This window comes from Doryrhamphus excisus, chromosome 11, assembly GCF_030265055.1.
Source record: "Doryrhamphus excisus isolate RoL2022-K1 chromosome 11, RoL_Dexc_1.0, whole genome shotgun sequence".
Lineage (NCBI taxonomy): Eukaryota > Metazoa > Chordata > Actinopteri > Syngnathiformes > Syngnathidae > Doryrhamphus > Doryrhamphus excisus.
In genome coordinates, this window is record NC_080476.1 from 18,255,189 (window position 1) to 18,273,994 (window position 18,806).

Here is an 18,806-nt window from a genome sequence, read left to right on the forward strand (position 1 = left end):
AAACTATTGATTTCAAGAAATAAGTCATTGAAAAACCGGAAGTTAGTGTTTGTGTGGTGTATTTGGAAATAGCATTTTTGGGTTTCTGGAATAAATTAATTGGATTTACATTATTTCATATATTCATATGTAAGTTCCAGACCTTCTGGAAAGTATTAATAACAAAGGTTCTACTGCATGTTTAATAGTACCAAGCAGATCTACGCTCCAAAACAGTGTGGTATCGTGTATAAAAACACATAGGAAAGAAAGAGAAACACTGCCATCTGGTGGATATAAAGGGTTACTGTCCCTCCCATAGACTTTGACTGAATGAATATTTTTCGTGATCCTTTTTTTTTTTACTGTTGAATAGCTTTATTGATAACAAATTGATAACACAACAAATGTTTACAGCTTAGCCACTCCAACCAATTTGGTTGTATACCTTTAAGAGTTATACAAAACTTCCGGGTTGATGTTGCTGTGGTAACCAGAGATGACTAGCCCCGCCCCTTAGGTTTGCCCCAGTCGGCGCTCAGTTAAATTCCACCACTCTCACACATGCCACACTTTAAAAAAAAAAACCTCCCACGTCAAAAGTTCCACATTGATACCGAACAAATCAACCAACAGCGGAGACGGAATGCACACTAAACCCCTATAACACTGGTACGTACAAATCTTAGTTATAGCTAGCATGTTGTAGCTAAAAGAACAAAAGTTTGAGTTAGCTTCATATTAGCTAACATTGTACGTCGACGTTTATGTACACAAGGCAGCGATGTCAATAGACATGCAGCTGTTGCACAAAGTTCGACTAAATGTTGGGTGAGGAAGTGCTTTAACTGCTTTTAGCTTCGTAATTAGCCATGCGGAGTGTCCTTGAAGGCATCACTCCTCTCAAAAACATGTGAAGCGTGTTTACTTCCGGATTCAATACGCTGTAAAAAGTAGTACTATGTTGTTGTTGTTGTTGTTTTGTTTGCTAGTACATTCGTGTTACATTTTGTGCTATTTTGGGCACCGGAAACACTGAAATAAGTAATATTATTATTATTAAATACACCTGATTCATGGTTCTTGGAGCCCTATGTCAAATTAAAAGTTTAATAATCACTTTCTGTTGAATGAATTACTATTTGATGTTAAAGTGTGCTAAAGGTGTTAGCTCAGTATCACAGTGACTGTGCAAAGAGTAGGTTTTCCTCCAGTCAGTAAAGTACACACTGTGAGAGATGAGACAACATGTTGTATTGAAGAGACAACATGCAGTTCCTCTTCCTGTTTCCTGTTCGACACGCAAACCACTGAGCTTTTTGTTGTGGACGCTCATGCTTGCAAAAGGTTGCACAATGTCGAAGCATGATTATGACACAATGTAGCATTTTGTTGTGATGTCACATATGATTTAATGAAGCAGAGTTATGGTCTCCTGTAGAGCAGCTACACACAATAACCGGCATAGGAAACTTTTTAGATTTAGCAGAATCTGCACCTAGCTGTATTTTTTTTTGATTGGTGCTTCCTGACAAAATGTTCTGTTTTAATTGCCTCTGGGCATGCAAAATTTTTGCCTCTTTCTGGGTATGTTGGTATGTATTCAAAAAATATAATATGTCAATATATCAAAAATTTCGGTAGCATAAAACCCGGAATGACAGGAAGGAGCCTTCCACTCATACCACAGGTTTCTATTCAGTTTTGGGATAACTTAAATAAATAATAATAATAATAATAATAATAAATATTATATTTATATATTTATAAATATTTATATATTTTTTATATTTTATATTTATTTATAAAATGTATATATATTTTATTTATAATAATAATAATAATAATAATAATAATAATAAATAATACATTCTCAGCATGAGCAATGTTCCTTGGAGTGAAGGTCCGAAAAAAAAATATATTTTGTATTATTAAAAAAAAAAAATATTTATTTTTAATTAAAAAATGTATTTATTTATTTTTATTTATTTATTTTTATTCACAATAATAATAATAAATAATATATTCTCAGCATGAGCAATGTTCCCTGGAGTGAAGGTCTGAATAAAAACAACAACATATATATATATTTTTTTTCTTATTATTAAAAAAGTATATATATATATATACTTATTTTTTTAATAAAAAAAAATATTTATTTCTTTTTTATTTTTATTCGGACCTTCACTCCAGGGAACATTGCTCATGCTGACAATATATTATTTATTATTATTATTGTGAAGGTCCGAATCAAAAAAATAAATAAAATAAATAAAATGAATATATATATATATCTTTTTAATTAAAAAATAAATATATATATTTTTTTTAATAATAAAAAAATATATATATATTTTTTTCGGACCTTCACTCCAGGAAACATTGCTCATGCTGAGAATATATTATTTATTATTATTATTATTATTATTATAAATAAAAATATTATTATTATTAGTTATTATATATATATATTATTAAAAGTTTTGAGAATGAGAGTATTGCCCGTCGCCAAGTTTGCTGCTTCAGTATTTTTAGATCTCTCTGTCAGATGATAACGTGTTACTATGTTGTTCCCACGCTACTTTGTTATCACTTTCGCCTTTCGCCTACTGTTAGCATGACACAGGACGAATTGTAACAAACACTCAACTTTTCTTTTCTGGATGCATCAAACAATCAGAAAAGGAATTCATAAGAGAAAATGTGTTTGTAAACAATGATGTTTTTGCAGGGGAAGTGTGAACTAAACATCCCATCTCATTTCCAGCTTCCAGCAACCAATGAAACACGTGGTTGCTAAGCGATGATACGTGGCATTGCTGAAAGCCTCTGATGCTCCCCAGCCGGCGGCGCAACTTCTTTTCAGATCCGTCTCCGCCGCACCTCGCTCATGTGAACGACGGCTCGGACGTTCGTAATACCATGGCGGCCGTAACTGGCCCCTGCGCCCTCAACAACGCTGAGGTCAGTACGCCTCAGAGAAGACATGGGAGCAGCGAAGAGGATATTAAATGTGAGAGTGCACGGAGGAAAAGGGAGAACACGATCCTGGAGAAAACCCATGAATTCTTCCAGGTGTGCGACATTGAGAAAAAGGGATTCATTACCCGATGGGACATGCAGGTAAGAAAAATTCTTATGTATTGTTTCTCTGGAGTTGTTTATACTTTAATTATTCTTTATGCATGTAAGGGGGTCTTTATTTTAATTTTAATTAATTTAATAAAAATAAATAAATTTTTATTAGGTACGTGGCTTTAAATTTAATTTAATAAAAACAATTAAAAAGTTCAAAAAATTTAAAATAATTTAATTTAAAAAATAAAGAAAAAATATAACAAGTGTATAGTGACATGAGATTTTTATGGATTTTTTTTTTAATGGTAAAAACAAAATGTTAACTTTTCACCATATTTTTGGAAAATATTATTTTGTGTTTTTTTCCGCTAGGGGTTCTATTATATTATTTATCTTATTTTTTTATTAAATTAAATTAAATTTAGATTTTTAATTTAATTTGAATTTAATTTAATTTAAAGTCGCAGGACTTATTTTGTATCTTATTTATCTTTTGATCTTATTTTTTTAATTAAATTAAATTAAATTAAATTAGGAAAGCAGGAAGTGAACAAATGTAACAGTCAGTGATTGTTAGTGATCAACTTTTTCTTGAATATTGCATATCTTGTGTTTTCCCATTTATTCCATTGAATTAAGTCAGAACTTCTATAATGTTAATAAGACTAATATGTTTTTTCCCCACAAAATTAAACAAAAAAATATAACAAAAGTGTATAGTGACATGAGATTTTTATGGATTTTTTTAATGGTAAAAACAAAATGTTAACTTTTCACCATATTTTTGGAAAATAGTCCATATTTTGTGTGTTTTTTCCGCTAGGGGTTCTATTATATTTAAATATTTAGATATTTATTTAAATTAAATTAAATTAAATTATTTTTATTTTTATTTTTATTTTTATTTTTATTTTTATTTTTATTTTTATTTTTATTTTTATTTTTATTTTTATTTTTATTTTTATTTTTATTTTTATTTTTATTTTTATTTTTATTTTTATTTTTATTTTTATTTTTATTTTTATTTTTATTTTTATTTTTATTTTTATTTTTATTTTTATTTTTATTTTTATTTTTATTTTTATTTTTATTTTTATTAAATAAATTTATTAGTTTTATTAAATAAATTTATTTATTTTTTAATTCGGTGCTTAAATTAAATTAAATTAAATTAAATTAAATTAAATTAAATTAAATTAAATTAAATTAAATTAAATTAAATTAAATTAAATTAAATTAAATTAAATTAAATTAAATTAAATTAAATTAAATTAAATTAAATTAAATTAAATTAAATTAAAAGTTAAAAATTAAAATTAAAAATTAAAAGTTTGTGGTTTATTACGTTTGCGGGTGTAACAGCTCGTCTGAAACTGCAAGCATCGGCCTCATTAGAACCGAGTGTGATATCAAAGCTCCACTCTAACTTGTTATGGCCCACAAGTGCTTCATCAATGGATCTGAGGACCAGGTGAATCTGCACAATAATGCGAGTGGGGGGGGGGGGGTTGCATCACAAAGCATCCGCGTGGCCATCTATTATCAGCTCTTAGCGCCTTCCCCTTTCAGTCTTTATTATGCAGCTTTGAATAAAGCATGTGGGTCCCCGCCATGTCCTGTTCAGCATCACTGATAAGAGAACGGGCTGTCCTTATTGCACACTTGGGATAAATAAATAATAACATTGTCATGAAATAGCATGAAAATACAAAGAGTATTGATATTTTCTAACACAGACTAGCACTATTAGTAAACCTTTAAAGGGTCCCTGTCATAATTCATGAACTTTAGTTAAATATATTATATAGTGTTTGTAATAATTAACATTGTTTGAGGGTAAATTTGCAAAAATTACATTTACAGTTCATGGCGAACTAGCTCTCGCAGTCCAGACTCATTCAGCAAACGCAGAATAAACAAACACTTCAGGGTTAATAGGAGTCATGTTGTGTTGCTGCTGGATGTTCATCGTAAATGTGATACTGTAATTTTGTTTTCTTTTCTAAAAGAGAAAGTTTTAACTCAACAATGGATGATTGGATGTTACCCCTAGTTTACAAGAAGTATTTGGCTTGAAAGTATGATAAGAAAAAAGATACAATTTTCTGCCAGTACACGGGAAAAATTAAAATTAAAATTAAAATTAAAATTAAAATTAAAATTAAAATTAAAATTAAAATTAAAATTAAAATTAAAATTAAAATTAAAATTAAAATTAAAATTAAAATTAAAATTAAAATTAAAATTAAAATTAAAATTAAAATTAAAATTAAAATTAAAATTACATATAATAAATATTTAAATATAATTGAACCCCTAGCGGAAAAAAAACACAGAATATGCACTATTTTTCAAAAATACAGTGAAAAGTTAACATTTTGTTTTTACCATTAAAAAAAATCCATAAAAATCTCATGTCACTATACACTTTTGTTATATTTTTTTGTTTATTTTTTTTCAAGTGGGGTAAAAACATATTAGTCTTATTAACATTATAATAGAAGTTCTGACTTTATTCAATGGAATAAATGGGAAAATATGCAATATTCAAGAAAAAGTTGATCACTAACAATCACACACTGTTACATTTGTTCACTTCCTGCTTTCCTAATAGAGTTTAAGTTTTTTTGTTTTATTTATTTTAATTTATTCATTCATTTTCTACCGCCTTTTCCTCATGGGGGTCGCGGGCAGTGCTGGAGCCTATCCCAGCTGTCTTGGGGCGAGAGGTGTACTGGTGGCCAGCCAATCACAGGGCACATATAGACAAACAACCATTCACACTCACATTCATACCTATGGACAATTTGGAGTCGCCAATTAACCTAGCATGTTTTTTTTTTTGGAATGTGGGAGGAATACCGGAGTACCCGGAGAAAACCCACGCATGCACGGGGAGAACATGCAAACTCCACACAGAGATGGCAGAGGGTGGAATTGAACCCTGGTCTCTTAGCTGTGAGGTCTGCGCGCTAACCACTAGACCGCCATGCCGCCCTAATTTAATTTAATTTAATTTAATTTAATTTAATTTAATTTAATTTAATTTAATTTAATTTAATTTAATTTAATTTAATTTATTTTATTTTATTTTATTTTATTTTATTTTATTTTATTTTATTTAATTTTATTTGATTTGATTTGATTTGATTTGATTTGATTTGATTTGATTTGATTTGATTTGATTTGATTTGATTTGATTTGATTTGATTTGATTTGATTTGATTTGATTTGATTTGATTTTATTTTATTTTATTTTATTTTATTTTATTTTATTTTATTTTATTTTATTTTATTTTATTTTATTTTATTTTATTTTATTTTATTTTATTTTACATTCAAAGCTGCAGATTTGTATTACGTTTGTGGGCAGTTATTACGTTTTGCGGGTGCAACACGCGTCCTGACGTAATAGATGTGTTTTCCTAGATAACATACACTACAAAAACAGCTGCGACTCCGACATTGAACACATCCTTTTCACACCCTGGATTATATGGATGGCTTTTGTCAACAGTGGCAACAATGTAAACATAGCCTAGTGTGGCTATGTTGGCTTTTGTGATGTCACGAGTTGTTGCATCACCTTCTTGGAATTAATGTTTAGTTAAGAGCCCCTCCCGTGTCAACAGTCTCGTTGGATTCTTGGATTCTTTAAAGAATTCACTGTTAAAAAGTTACATTAATGAGATATGAAAGTCATATCTGTGAGATAACATGTTGAAATTTTGAGATCCAGCTCTTAAGGTGTCTGGGAGTGAGGTTGTCACTCGCCCTGATGCCTTCTTCATCGAAACTGAACCTGAACTGAAATGGTTGGTTCCTAGTGCGGTCCAGTGGTTAGCGCGCAGACCTCACAAATTTTTGCTTGCATTTAAAAAAAATAAGACTCTTTTTTTTATTTTTATTTTTTATTTTTTTGTTTTCTCATGTCAGTTTTTTTTTCAGAGAGAAAAAAAAGTTTTATTTAAAAAAAAATGTCAACTAGCGTACTTTGTACATTCGCCATCCGCATTCATGACCTAGCAAATTTTTGCTTGCATTTTTTTTTTGAAAATAAGACTTTTTTTTGTTTTCTCTTAAAAAAAAGTCTTATTTAAAAAAAAATATATATCAACTAGCGTACTTTGTACATTCACCATCATCATCATCCTGGCAAATTTTTGCTCGCATTTATTTTGAAAATAAGACTTTTTAAATTATTTATTTTTTTTATTTTCTCTGGAAAAAAAGCATGTAGGTTTTTTGTAAGACTCTTTTTTTTGGGGGGGGGGTTTCTCTGAAAAAAAAAAAATTAAAAAAAAATGTCAACTAGCGTACTTTGTACGTTCACCATCAGCATTCATGACATGGCAAATTTTTGCTCTTATTTTTTTTGAGAATAATACTTTTTTTATTTTTTATTTTCTCTGGAAAAAAGCATATAGGTTTTTTGTTTTCTCTGAAAAAAAGAGTTTTATGTAAAAAAAAAAAAAGTTAACTAGCGTACTTTGTATATTCGCCGTCAGCATTCATGACCTGGCAAATTTTTGCGCGCATTTTTTTTCGAAAATCAGACTTTTTTTTTGTTTTTTTTTTTTCTCTGAAAAAAAAAGCATGTAGGTTTTTGTTTTCTCTGGAAAAAAGAGTTTTATTTAAAAAAAAAAATGTCAACTAGCGCACTTTGTTCAATCGCCATCAGCATTCATGACCTGGCAAATTTTTGCTCACATTTTTTTTGAAAATCAGACTTTTTTTTTTTTCTCTGAAAAAAAAAAGCATGTAGGTTTTTTGTTTTCTCTGAAAAGAAAAAGTCTTATTTAAAAAAAAAAAAAGTCAACTAGTGTACTTTGCACATTCGCCATCAGCTATCATGACCTGGCAAATTTTTGCTCGCATTTTTGGGGGGAAAATAAGACTTTTTTTTTTCTCTCTGAAATTTTTTTTTAAAAAAACTTCTCATTCACCCTGTATTGGTAATAATTTATAAATACATGATAGTCCAGGTAAAATAATAGCATACACCGACTACTGTTTCCATCTCCTACTAACGTGTCTTTACAGCTACTCAGTAGTCAATCATTAAAGACTGACTTGTACGTCTACTGGGAAGCTACCACATGTTATTATCCCGTGTACCTGTGTATTTTACATGTATCTATTTGACTTCCTATCAACGGAAAGTTCATTTTATTCCGGTAATCCAATAAACCAAATAATAATAATAATTATTATTATTATTGTCACATGCATAATGGTGTTCTTGTATACTAAACAGCGTTTGTACGGCGAACTTCCTCTCAATGCGGACGAGTTGGAGAAAGTATTCGACACGCTTGATAGTGACAGCAATGGATCTCTCACCCTGGATGAGTTCTCCACTGGCTTTAGTATGTTCGATTCTTTGTTCTTCTCCTATCCACTCCACCATGCAGCGACAAGACTCACATCCTCAATCTTCAATTTTTAGGTGAATTTCTTTACGGCAGGAAGATATCGATAAGTGAAAACATGGAGGAAAATAACCTCCACGGTATGAAGTCTCCAGAGGTTCTGTACCACAATCAATGGGATGAGAACTTGGTAACCTCTGAAGATGAGGAGGAGAAACATTTTTTCATGCTGATGGAGAGTCTCGGAGCCAGGAATGTCTTTGAAGAGTGAGTATTGTCTTATTTCCTCAATTTCATTAGTAACTAACTTTTATTCGGACTTGAACGCATCAACAGCAGAGTACACAGTAAACGTAGTATTTCCAAATGTCTTTACTCCATGATATACTCGCCAACCAGACCTTTTATCTGCATCAGTCCAGCAGAGGTACGCAGTTTGTGGGCGCAGCTTCGCCGCGATGAACCGCACCTTCTTTCCAATTTTGAGGACTTCCTGGCAAGAGTGACGTCCCAGATCGTTGCGGCGAATCGGGAGAAGAGCGAAATGGAGAACGCTCTTCAACGGTGAGGCGATATGTTTTGGATAAGAACCCATAAGAACACATAAATAGCCTACTGAGCTTTAAGGATTTATAATACTAATAATAATTACAGTACTAAGTACAGTATCTTCAACGGGTGCAGTATTTGATAAGTATATAGTTAATATAGTTCACACTAAAAAGATGCTTTGATGGTAATAGATTGTCCTTGAACCTAAATAAAACTAAAATCATGCTGTTTTTTTTTGGGGGGGGGGGGGGGGTGTTTTCTCTGAAAAAAAAAGGCTTATTTAAAAAAAAAAAAGTCAACTAGCGTACTTTGTACATTCGCCATCAGCATTCATGACCTGGCAAATTTTTGCTCGCATTTAAAAAAAAAAAAAAAAATCTTTTTTTGGGGGGGGGGGTTGTTTTCTCTTTACCTTATTTAAATTAATTTTAATTGTAATTAAATTGAAACAAAAAAAACTTAAACTATATTAGGAAAGCAAGAAGTGAACAATGTTAACTTTTGACCATATTTTTGGAAAATAGTGCATAGTGTGTGTTTTTTCCCGCTAGGGGTTCTATTATATTTAAATATTTAAATATTTATTTAAATTAAATAATTTTAATTTTAATTTTAATTTTAATTTTAATTTTAATTTTAATTTTAATTTTAATTTTAATTTTAATTTTAATTTTAATTTTAATTTTAATTTTAATTTTAATTTTAATTTTAATTTTAATTTTACACCAAATTAAATTAAATTAAAACAAAAAAAAGCTTATACTATATTATGAAAGCAGGAAGTGAACAATGTTAACTTTTCACCATATTTTTGGAAAATAGTGCATATTTTTCGTTTGTTCCCGCCTGGGGTTCTATTATATTTAAATATTTATTTAAATAATTAAATATTTATTTAAATAATTTTAATTTTAATTTTAATTTTAATTTTAATTTTAATTTTAATTTTAATTTTAATTTTAATTTTAATTTTAATTTTAATTTTAATAAATTAAACTATATTAGGAAAGCAGGAAGTGAACAAATGTAACAGTTACTGATTGTAAAAGTACCAGATGGAGGGGTAGGACTTATTAAGCTTTGCTTCTTCCTACTCCTTTCGTACATGTGGAACTGGGAACTGATTATGGGATGCACTCAATCGTACGTAATCTGATGCATGTTGAAATGAAATCAAACCATTACCATTACCATTACCAAGTATGTCCCTAATAGGAAAGCAGCCACACATGACAATGAGATCCAGCGCCTTTATGAGGAAATGGAGCAACAAATCAAAAACGAAAGAGATCGAATTGTCATGCAGGTAAAATCAAATATATTCCCAGCTTTAAAATTCTATTAAGCGATTCTTCTCACGTCGTATGTCGCCTTCTCTACACTGAAGGACTATAAAGGGTTTGAATCTCGTAGCCAAGACCTGGAGAAACAGCTGACCACTAAGGAGAAGGAGTTGGACCTGCTTTTTCAGAAGCAGAGGAGGGTGAGCCATTGAGCATATTTTCCCACAGACTCCGACAAAGACGAGTTAATGACAAGTAGTAATTAACTTAACTGTTACTACCTTTTTTTCATTTTTTGTGACTCAACTTGAATTGCCGCATTAAATCAATAACGTCAACAAATGACACAACATTTGAACTGCCTTGTGCAAAAAGTTCGATAAATAAACTTTAATTGCTTCTGACAAATAACCAACCTCATGTGGAAGGACACAAATGCTACACATTCATTTTTATTTCAGTATAATTTATTTCATTTTTTTTTCACTTTTGTGATACCTTTAATTGTCATGACAGTAATTGCCATTTCTCCTGAGCATAATAATAATAGACAGAAAATTCCCGCGGAAATTTTGATGGGCTTGCCACCTGTGCTGTGAACCTCGGGCCCGGTGTGCCAATGGCTACCATGCTAGCACCTAGCAAGAAAGCCTCAAGTACCGAAAAGGTTGATGCAGTCCCATAGTGTCCCCACATCTTGCCATGTGTCTATTTGCATTTAGACATGAGTAAATTAGCTTAAATGCTAACATGCTAACGGCTACCATGCTAGCACCTTGCAAGACAGCCTCAGGTCCGAGAAAAGTTTGGGGCAGTCTCACAGTGTCCCCACATCATGCCATGTGTGTATTTGCCTTTAGACATGAGTAAAATAGCTAAAATGTTAACATGCTAACAATCACCATGCTAACACCTAGCAAGACAGCCTCAAGTCCAAAAAGTGTCCAGGCAGTCCGATAGTGTCCCCACATCATACCATGTGTGTATTTGCCTTTATATATGAGTAAATTAGCTAAAATGCTAACATGCTAACAGTCATCAACCTTCCATAAGTGGGTCAAAAATGACCCGGTCAGGTTGTTTTCTTGAAATATCTTCGTAATGAAAGATTTTTTATCATTTCATATTCCAGCTATTTGAATTTAGACATTAATAAATTAGATTAAATGCTAACATGCTAACGGCTACCATGCTAGCACCTTGCAAGACAGCCTCAGGTCCAAGAAAAGTTTGGGGCAGTCTCACAGTGTCCCCACATCATGCCATGTGTGTATTTGCCTTTAGACATGAGTGAATTAGCTAAAATGCTAACATGCTAACATGCTAACAATTACCATGCTAACACCTAGCAAGACAGCCTCAAGTCCAAAAAGTGTCCAGGCAGTCCGATAGTGTCCCCACATCATACCATGTGTGTATTTGCCTTTATATATGAGTAAATTAGCTAAAATGCTAACATGCTAACAATCACCATGCTAACACCTAGCAAGACAGCCTCAAGTCCAAAAAGTGTCCAGGCAGTCCGATAGTGTCCCCACATCATACCATGTGTGTATTTGCCTTTATATATGAGTAAATTAGCTCAAATGCTAACATGCTAACAGTCATCATGCTAGCACCTAGCAAGAGGGCCTCAAGTTTAGAAAGCCCATAATAAACATTACATAAATTATACAACAAATGTGTAAACATGTAGTCTTAAAAGCGACATCGTCTTGGGAAAAACATATTTTTATTCCCGCTAATTATATTAGCATATTGTTATTGCTCATCAGGGATGCATACTATTGAATAAAACATGCATCCCACAGCTTGAGCATCAGTGTCAGGAGCTTCACAGTGAGCAACACGTAACCAAGGTGGAGAACGTGAAGCTGAAGAAGACCAACGATGATCTAGCAAAAGAACTGGATCACACCAGTCAGGAGCTTCTCTTGGCTCAGGAACAGCTGAGTCTGCTCCACCAGCAGTCCAACCGCATCCATGAGGAGAAGGAGATGTGAGTAATAATCCTGGAGGTCTTTGAACGTATCGGAAAAAAGGCACAACATGGAATGTTGTTCTTGTGCTCAGGGAAATATACAGACTGACAGAGGGACTGCAACGGGAGCGAGCGAGTCTTCTCAAACAGTTGGACCTCATGAGGTTTGAATTATTGCTCGAAAAACATCGACCTGTTTTAATTTTAAAACATTTTAAAAATCAGGAAAAGTCAGGAAACTCTATTTCAACAAAATAAAACCAAAAAAAAATTTTTTTACTACATTTTAAAATGGTCTGGTTGAAATTATGACTACTGTATTGTTAGGGTCGGTTTAAACACGGTTATAATAATATGATTATAAAGCAATATTTTGAGACACATTTTAAGAAATTTTTGTTTTTGTGTTACTGGTCAAAAATTACCCGGTCAGGTTGTTTTCTTGAAATATGTTCATAATGAAAAATTAGTATCATTTTATATTCCAGGTATTTCCTCAAAAAACATGTTTTTGATATCATGCCATTCACATTTTTAATGTATTTTTTATACATTTTAAGAAATTTTAGTTTTTTTGTTACTACCCCAAAAATGACTCGGTCAGGTTGTTTTGTTGAAATATCTTTGTAATAATTTTTTTTAATCATTTCATATTCCAGTATTCCTCAAAAAACATGTTTTTGATATCATGCCATTCACATTTTTAATATATTTTTTATATATTTTAATAAATTTTAGTTTTTGTGTTACTACCCCAACCTTCCATAAGTGGGTCAAAAATGACCCGGTCAGGTTGTTTTCTTGAAATATGTTCATAATGAAAAATTTGTATCATTTCATATTCCAGGTATTCATGCCATCACTGATTTCTGTCTTGGGTCTTATTTGTTTTCTTGCAGGGAAATGAACAAACATTTACAAGATGAAAAAGACATTTTCTTTCAGGTTTGTGATTTTTTTGTTTACTGCTGTCAATGCCTGGCTAAATTAAATTAAATTAAATTAAATTAAATTAAATTAAATTAAATTAAATTAAATTAAATTAAATTAAATTAAATTAAATTAAATTAAATTAAATTAAATTAAATTAAATTAAATTAAATTAAATTAAATTAAATTAAATTAAATTAAATTAAATTAAATTAAATTAAATTAAATTAAATTAAATTAAATTAAATTAAATTAAATTAAATTTTGAAATTTAATTAAAAAAATAAGATAAATAATATAATAGAACCCCTAGCGGGAAAAAAACACAAAATAATTTTCCAAAAATATGGTGAAAAGTTAACATTTTGTTTTTACCATTAAAAAAAATCCATAAAAATCTCATGTGACTATACACTTGTTATATTTTTTTTCGTTATATTATTTTTTTTGTGGGAAAAAAAAACAAATTAGTCTTAACATTATAGAAGTTCTGACTTTGTTAAAAGGGGAAAACACAAGATATGCAATATTTATATAAAGTTGAGGTGGAAAATATTACTTTTTACCCTTTTTTTTTTATCAAAATGGTCCCTCATAAATCTTGATATACTTGATATATAAGGTTGAGAAGAAAGAAATCAATGAAAGTGATTCTCATGTTTTACCTGCAGAAACCAAACAATTGTAAGAAGACGGGATTCCAACCAACGCCTGAACTTAATGATGGGACACACACTTACTTTAGAAGGTAAAATCATTAATTGCAGGTCTTTTATTTTTATGTAAATTATGAGCTCAAGCATGTTCTCTTCAACATATAGTGAAGCGGAGAACGAGGATGGCTCTGAGAGGCAGAACCCAACCAATGGGTCCCCAACCAGAGGTTCCCTTCAGAGGATCATCTCCATTGAGGAGGACCATCTCCCCCACTTGCTCCAGAATAGTCTCCAGCCCCAAATTCCTCTTGAACCGCTTCCCGAAAAAGAGGAATCAGAAGAACATATGGACTTGATGATGAGCGATATTTACCCGACTTACGCTCAGCCTCGGAGGTCAGAGGGCATCGGAGATATGAGTCAAACTCCCACGTCTCCGAGAGGCGAACCCGTGGGCAAGGAGGCTAGCATAAATGTAAGTAGATGTTTTGTTTTTTACCCAGCAAATTAATTTATCACATCTCTACTCTTGAGAAGGACGGTCCTCCGTCGGCACCCGACCGCCTATTTAAGATCGTTCTGGTGGGGAACTCCAGCGTGGGAAAGACCTCCCTCCTGAGACGGTTTTGCGATGACTGCTTTCATCCAGACACGTCCGCAACCGTCGGTATGAATATTCACACTTTTTTTCATAGGTTGGCTGTTTCTGCAACTTATACTCCAGAGCGACTTATGTATGTTTTTTTCTATCTAATTATGCATTTTTGGCCTTGTGCGACTTATACTCTGGAGTGACTTATGTATGTTTTTTTCTACCTAATTATGCATTTTTTGCCTTGTGCGACTCATACTCCGGAGCGACTTATGTATTTTTTTTTTTTTTTACCTAATTATGCATTTTTGGCCTTGTGGAACTTATACTCCGAAGCGACTTATGTATGTTTTTGTCTACCTAATTATGCATTTTTGGCCTTGTGCGACTTATACTCCGGAGCGACTTATGTATGTTTTTTTTCTACCTAATTATGCATTTTTGGCCTTGTGCGACTTATACTCTGGAGCGACTTATGTATGTTTTTTTTCTACCTAATTATGCATTTTTGGCCTTGTGCGACTTATACTCCGGAGCGACTTATGTATGTTTTTTTCTACATAATTGTGCAATTTTGGCCTTGTGCGACTTATACTCCGGAGCGACTTATGTATGTTTTTTTCTACCTAATTATTCATTTTTGGCCTTGTGCGACTTATGTATGTTTTTTTCGACCTAATTATGCATTTTTGGCCTTGTGCGACTTATGTATGTCCACCTCATTATGCATTTTTGGCCTTGTGCGACTTTTACTCCGGAGCGACTTATGTATGTTTTTTTTTACCTAATTATGCATTTTTGGCCCTGTGCAACTTATACTCTGGAGCGACTTATGTATGTTTTTTTTTACCTAATTATGCATTTTTGGCCCTGTGCAACTTATACTCCAGAGTGACTTATGTATGTTTTTTTTCTACTTGCCTTCCAAGAGGACGTAATGTAAAGTAGTTTGTAAAATAAATTACCGGCAAAAAATGTGACTTATACTCCAGTGCGACTTATGTATGTTTTTCTTCCTAATTAGGCATTAAATTAAAATAAATAATTAAAATAAAAATGATTATTATTAAATTAAAAATAATTCTGCCATTGTGTGACTTATACTCCGTAGCGATATAGCTTATATTCCAGAATATACGGTATTTACTTAGACTTGATAAGCAGTTTATCTTTGTTATTGATGTGATATTTCCATTTTTCATCTGTTCGTAGGCATAGACTACAGTGTGAAGACAATAATAGTAGATAACAGCCAGGTGGCGCTGCAGATCTGGGATACAGCAGGACAGGAAAGGTAACCCAAGCATTGAGTCATAAAGTCTTCTTAAGAAGTCTTCTACTTTGTCTTCTTTTGTCGATGTCTAGATATCGAAGCATCACCAAGCAGTTTTTCCGCAAAGCTGACGGTGTCGTTGTGATGTACGACATAACGGTGGAGCAGAGCTTCACTGCTGTCAGACAATGGCTGACCAGTGTAAAGGTTGGAGATAACTTCATAATTTATCTTCTCCTCTTCACATCCATGTTGAAAATTCAGACTTTTCTCTTCCGTTCCCAGGAAGGTGCAGGAGATGCCATCACTCTCATGCTGTTGGGGAACAAAACAGACGTGGAGATTGAGAGAGAAGTTGCCAAATCTGTGGGGGAAAGACTCGCAAAGGTACGTGTTGTCTAGCTTCCTTTGTGTTGACTTGACTTCCATGACCTACAGAGGGAGGACAATGGGAGGGCGTGGCCGTATTATGGGTTTGAATCCCAGCTGTATATTTCTATTTTTATTTATATGTATGGAAAACCTGTTTAAACTTGAAATTATTATGATTTATTGGAAATGATTTACATTATTTGTGAAATTTACTGTTTATGCTTTGCATTGTTGTTTATGATATATTTGATGTCATCTGTTTATTCTCTATCTATCCATCTAGCCTTCCTTCCTTCCTTACTTCCTTACTTCCATCCATCATTCCACCCTTCCTTCCTTCCTCCCTTCCTTCCTTCTGTCCATCCACCCTTCCTTCCTTCTTTCCTTCCTTCCTTCCTTCCTTCCTTCCTTCCTTCCTTCCTTCCTTCCTCCGTTCCTTCCTTCTGTCCATCAACCCACCCTTCCTTCCTTCCTTCCTTCCTTCATTCATTTCTCCCTTCCTTCCTTCCTTCCTTCCTTCCTTCCTTCCTTCCTTCCTTCCTTCCTTCCTTCCTTCCTTCCTTCCTTCCTTCCTTCCTTCCTTGCTTCCTTCCTTGCTTCCTTCCTTCCTTCCTTCCTTCTATCCATCCACCCTTCCTTCCTTCTATCCATCCACCCTTCCTTCCTTCCTTCCTTCCTGCCTTCCTTCCTGCCTTCCTTCCTTCTTTCCTTCCTTCTATTCATCCACCCTTCCTTCCTTTCTTTCTTCCTTCCTTCCTTCCTTCCTTCCTTCCTTCCTTCCTTCCTTCCATCCTTCCATCCTTCCATCCACCCTTCCTTCCTTCTTTCCATCCATCCATCCAGCCTTCCTTCCTTCCTTCCTTCCTTCCTTCCTTCCTTCCTTCCTTCCTTCCTTCCTTCCTTCCTTCCTTCCTTCCTTCCTTCCTTCCTTCCTTCCTTCCTTCTATCCAGCCGGCCGCCCACCCTTCCTTCCTTCCTTGCTTCCTTCCTTCCTGCCTGCCTTCCATCCTTCCTTCCTTCCTTCCTTCCTTCTATCCATCCACCCTTCCTTCCTTCCTTCCTTCCTTCCTTCCATCCATCCACCCACCCTCCCTTCCTTCCTTCTTTCCATCCATCCACCCTTCCTTCCTTCCTTCCTTCTTTCCATCCTCCCTTCCTTCTTTCATTCCTTCCATCCATCCTTCCTTCCTTCCTTCTTTCCATCCTTCCCTCCTCCCTGCCTCCCTCCCTTTCTTTCTTTCTTTCTTTCTTTCTTTCTTTCTTTCTTTACTTCTTCTTTATTCCTTCCTTCCTTGCTTCTTTCCTTCCTTCTTTCCTTGTTTCTTTCTTTCCTTCCTTCCTTGCTACTTTCTTTCCTTCCTTCCTTGCTTCTTTCCTTCCTTCCTTCCTTCCTTGCTTCTTTCCTTCCTTCCTTCCTTCCTTGCTTCTTTCCTTCCTTCCTTCCTTGCTTCTTTCCTTCCTTCCTAGCTAACTAGTTAGCCTCGATTTATTTAGTCTAAACTTAGGGTTTGAAACAGAGTTGTAAAGAAGAGCAACAAATTAAAAAATTAAAATACCACTTCCACATGGATTGGGAGACCTTAGCAGTGCAAGTTAATGTAATGTCCCATCAATGTAAGATTATTGATGCCTAGTTGACCAGTCTAGAATACAAACTGTGATTAATTATTAATAAAAAACCGTCATGTGACATGTGCGTCTTTTCCAGGACTGTCAGATGACTTTCTTCGAGTGCAGCGCCCGCTCGGGACATCATGTCAAGGAGGCCATGTTTCATCTGGCCAGGTCAGCACATAAAACATGTCATGACTTTTACACGTCTGTTCTAAGTTCTTGCTTGGTGTCTCTCAGAATCCTGAAAGAGCAGGAAGACCAGGAGAAAGAGAAAACCGTGCGTCTGGTCTGCAGCCCTTTGGAGACCAAGAACTCCTGCTGCTAACAGATAACACACACACGTGCACACCAGCGTTTGTTCTGTGGGTTCCATCTATCCATCCATCCATTCATCCATCAGGAAGGAAGGAAGGAAGGAAGCATCCATCCATCCATTCATCCATCAGGAAGGAAGGAAGGAAGGAAGCATCCATCCATCCATGATCAGGAGCTGCTAACAGATAACACCCACACTTGCACACCAGCGTTTGACAATATGACACGTCAAATTATTACCCAGAAATGTTATTTCATGAGACAAATGTTACAAATGATGTCAAAATAACTGAATAGCTGAACATTTGTTTAAAATGTCAGCTTTTAACGATGTGGTGTATTTATGGAATAATTTAGGTTTGTCACATGATTGTCTTCATCATTTCAATACAACGTGTCCAATTTAACAACTTTAGTGTATCCTTGGTTGGTTCCTTCCTTCCTTCCTGCCTTCCTTCCTTCCTTCCTGCCTTCCTTCCTTCCTTCCTTCCTTCCTTCCTTCCTTCCTTCCTTCCTTCCTTCCTTCCTTCCTTCCTTCCTTCCTTCCTTCCTTCCTTCCTTCCTTCCTTCCTTCCTTCCATCCATTGAAGGAAGGAAGGAACCATCCATCCATCAGGAAGGAAGGAAGGAAGGAAGGAAGCATCCATCAGAGAGGAAGGAAGGAAGGAAGGAAGGAAGGAAGGAAGGAAGGAAGGAAGGAAGGAAGGAAGGAAGGAAGGAAGGAAGGAACCATCCATCCATCCATCCATCAGGAAGGAACGAAGGAAGGAAGGAAGAAAGCATCCATCGGGAAGGAGGGAAGGAAGGAA

General features: G+C 33.8%; 1 protein-coding gene across 1 annotated transcript; it reads left to right on the plus strand.

Moving 5' to 3' along the window:
• Window positions 1–360: 360 nt before the first annotated feature.
• On the plus strand, window positions 361–18,477 carry cracr2aa (calcium release activated channel regulator 2Aa). The gene is made up of 18 exons (XM_058086235.1): window positions 361–651; window positions 2,747–3,102; window positions 8,315–8,426; window positions 8,507–8,696; window positions 8,847–8,993; window positions 10,197–10,287; window positions 10,369–10,464; window positions 12,076–12,263; window positions 12,338–12,409; window positions 13,145–13,190; window positions 13,847–13,923; window positions 13,997–14,306; window positions 14,369–14,498; window positions 15,636–15,717; window positions 15,789–15,903; window positions 15,982–16,083; window positions 17,777–17,853; window positions 17,920–18,477. Exons 2-18 carry the CDS (start codon window positions 2,812–2,814, stop codon window positions 18,005–18,007), a joined length of 2,214 nt encoding a protein of 737 aa, XP_057942218.1. The 5' UTR covers window positions 361–651; window positions 2,747–2,811; the 3' UTR covers window positions 18,008–18,477.
• The last annotated feature ends 329 nt before the right edge of the window (window positions 18,478–18,806 follow it).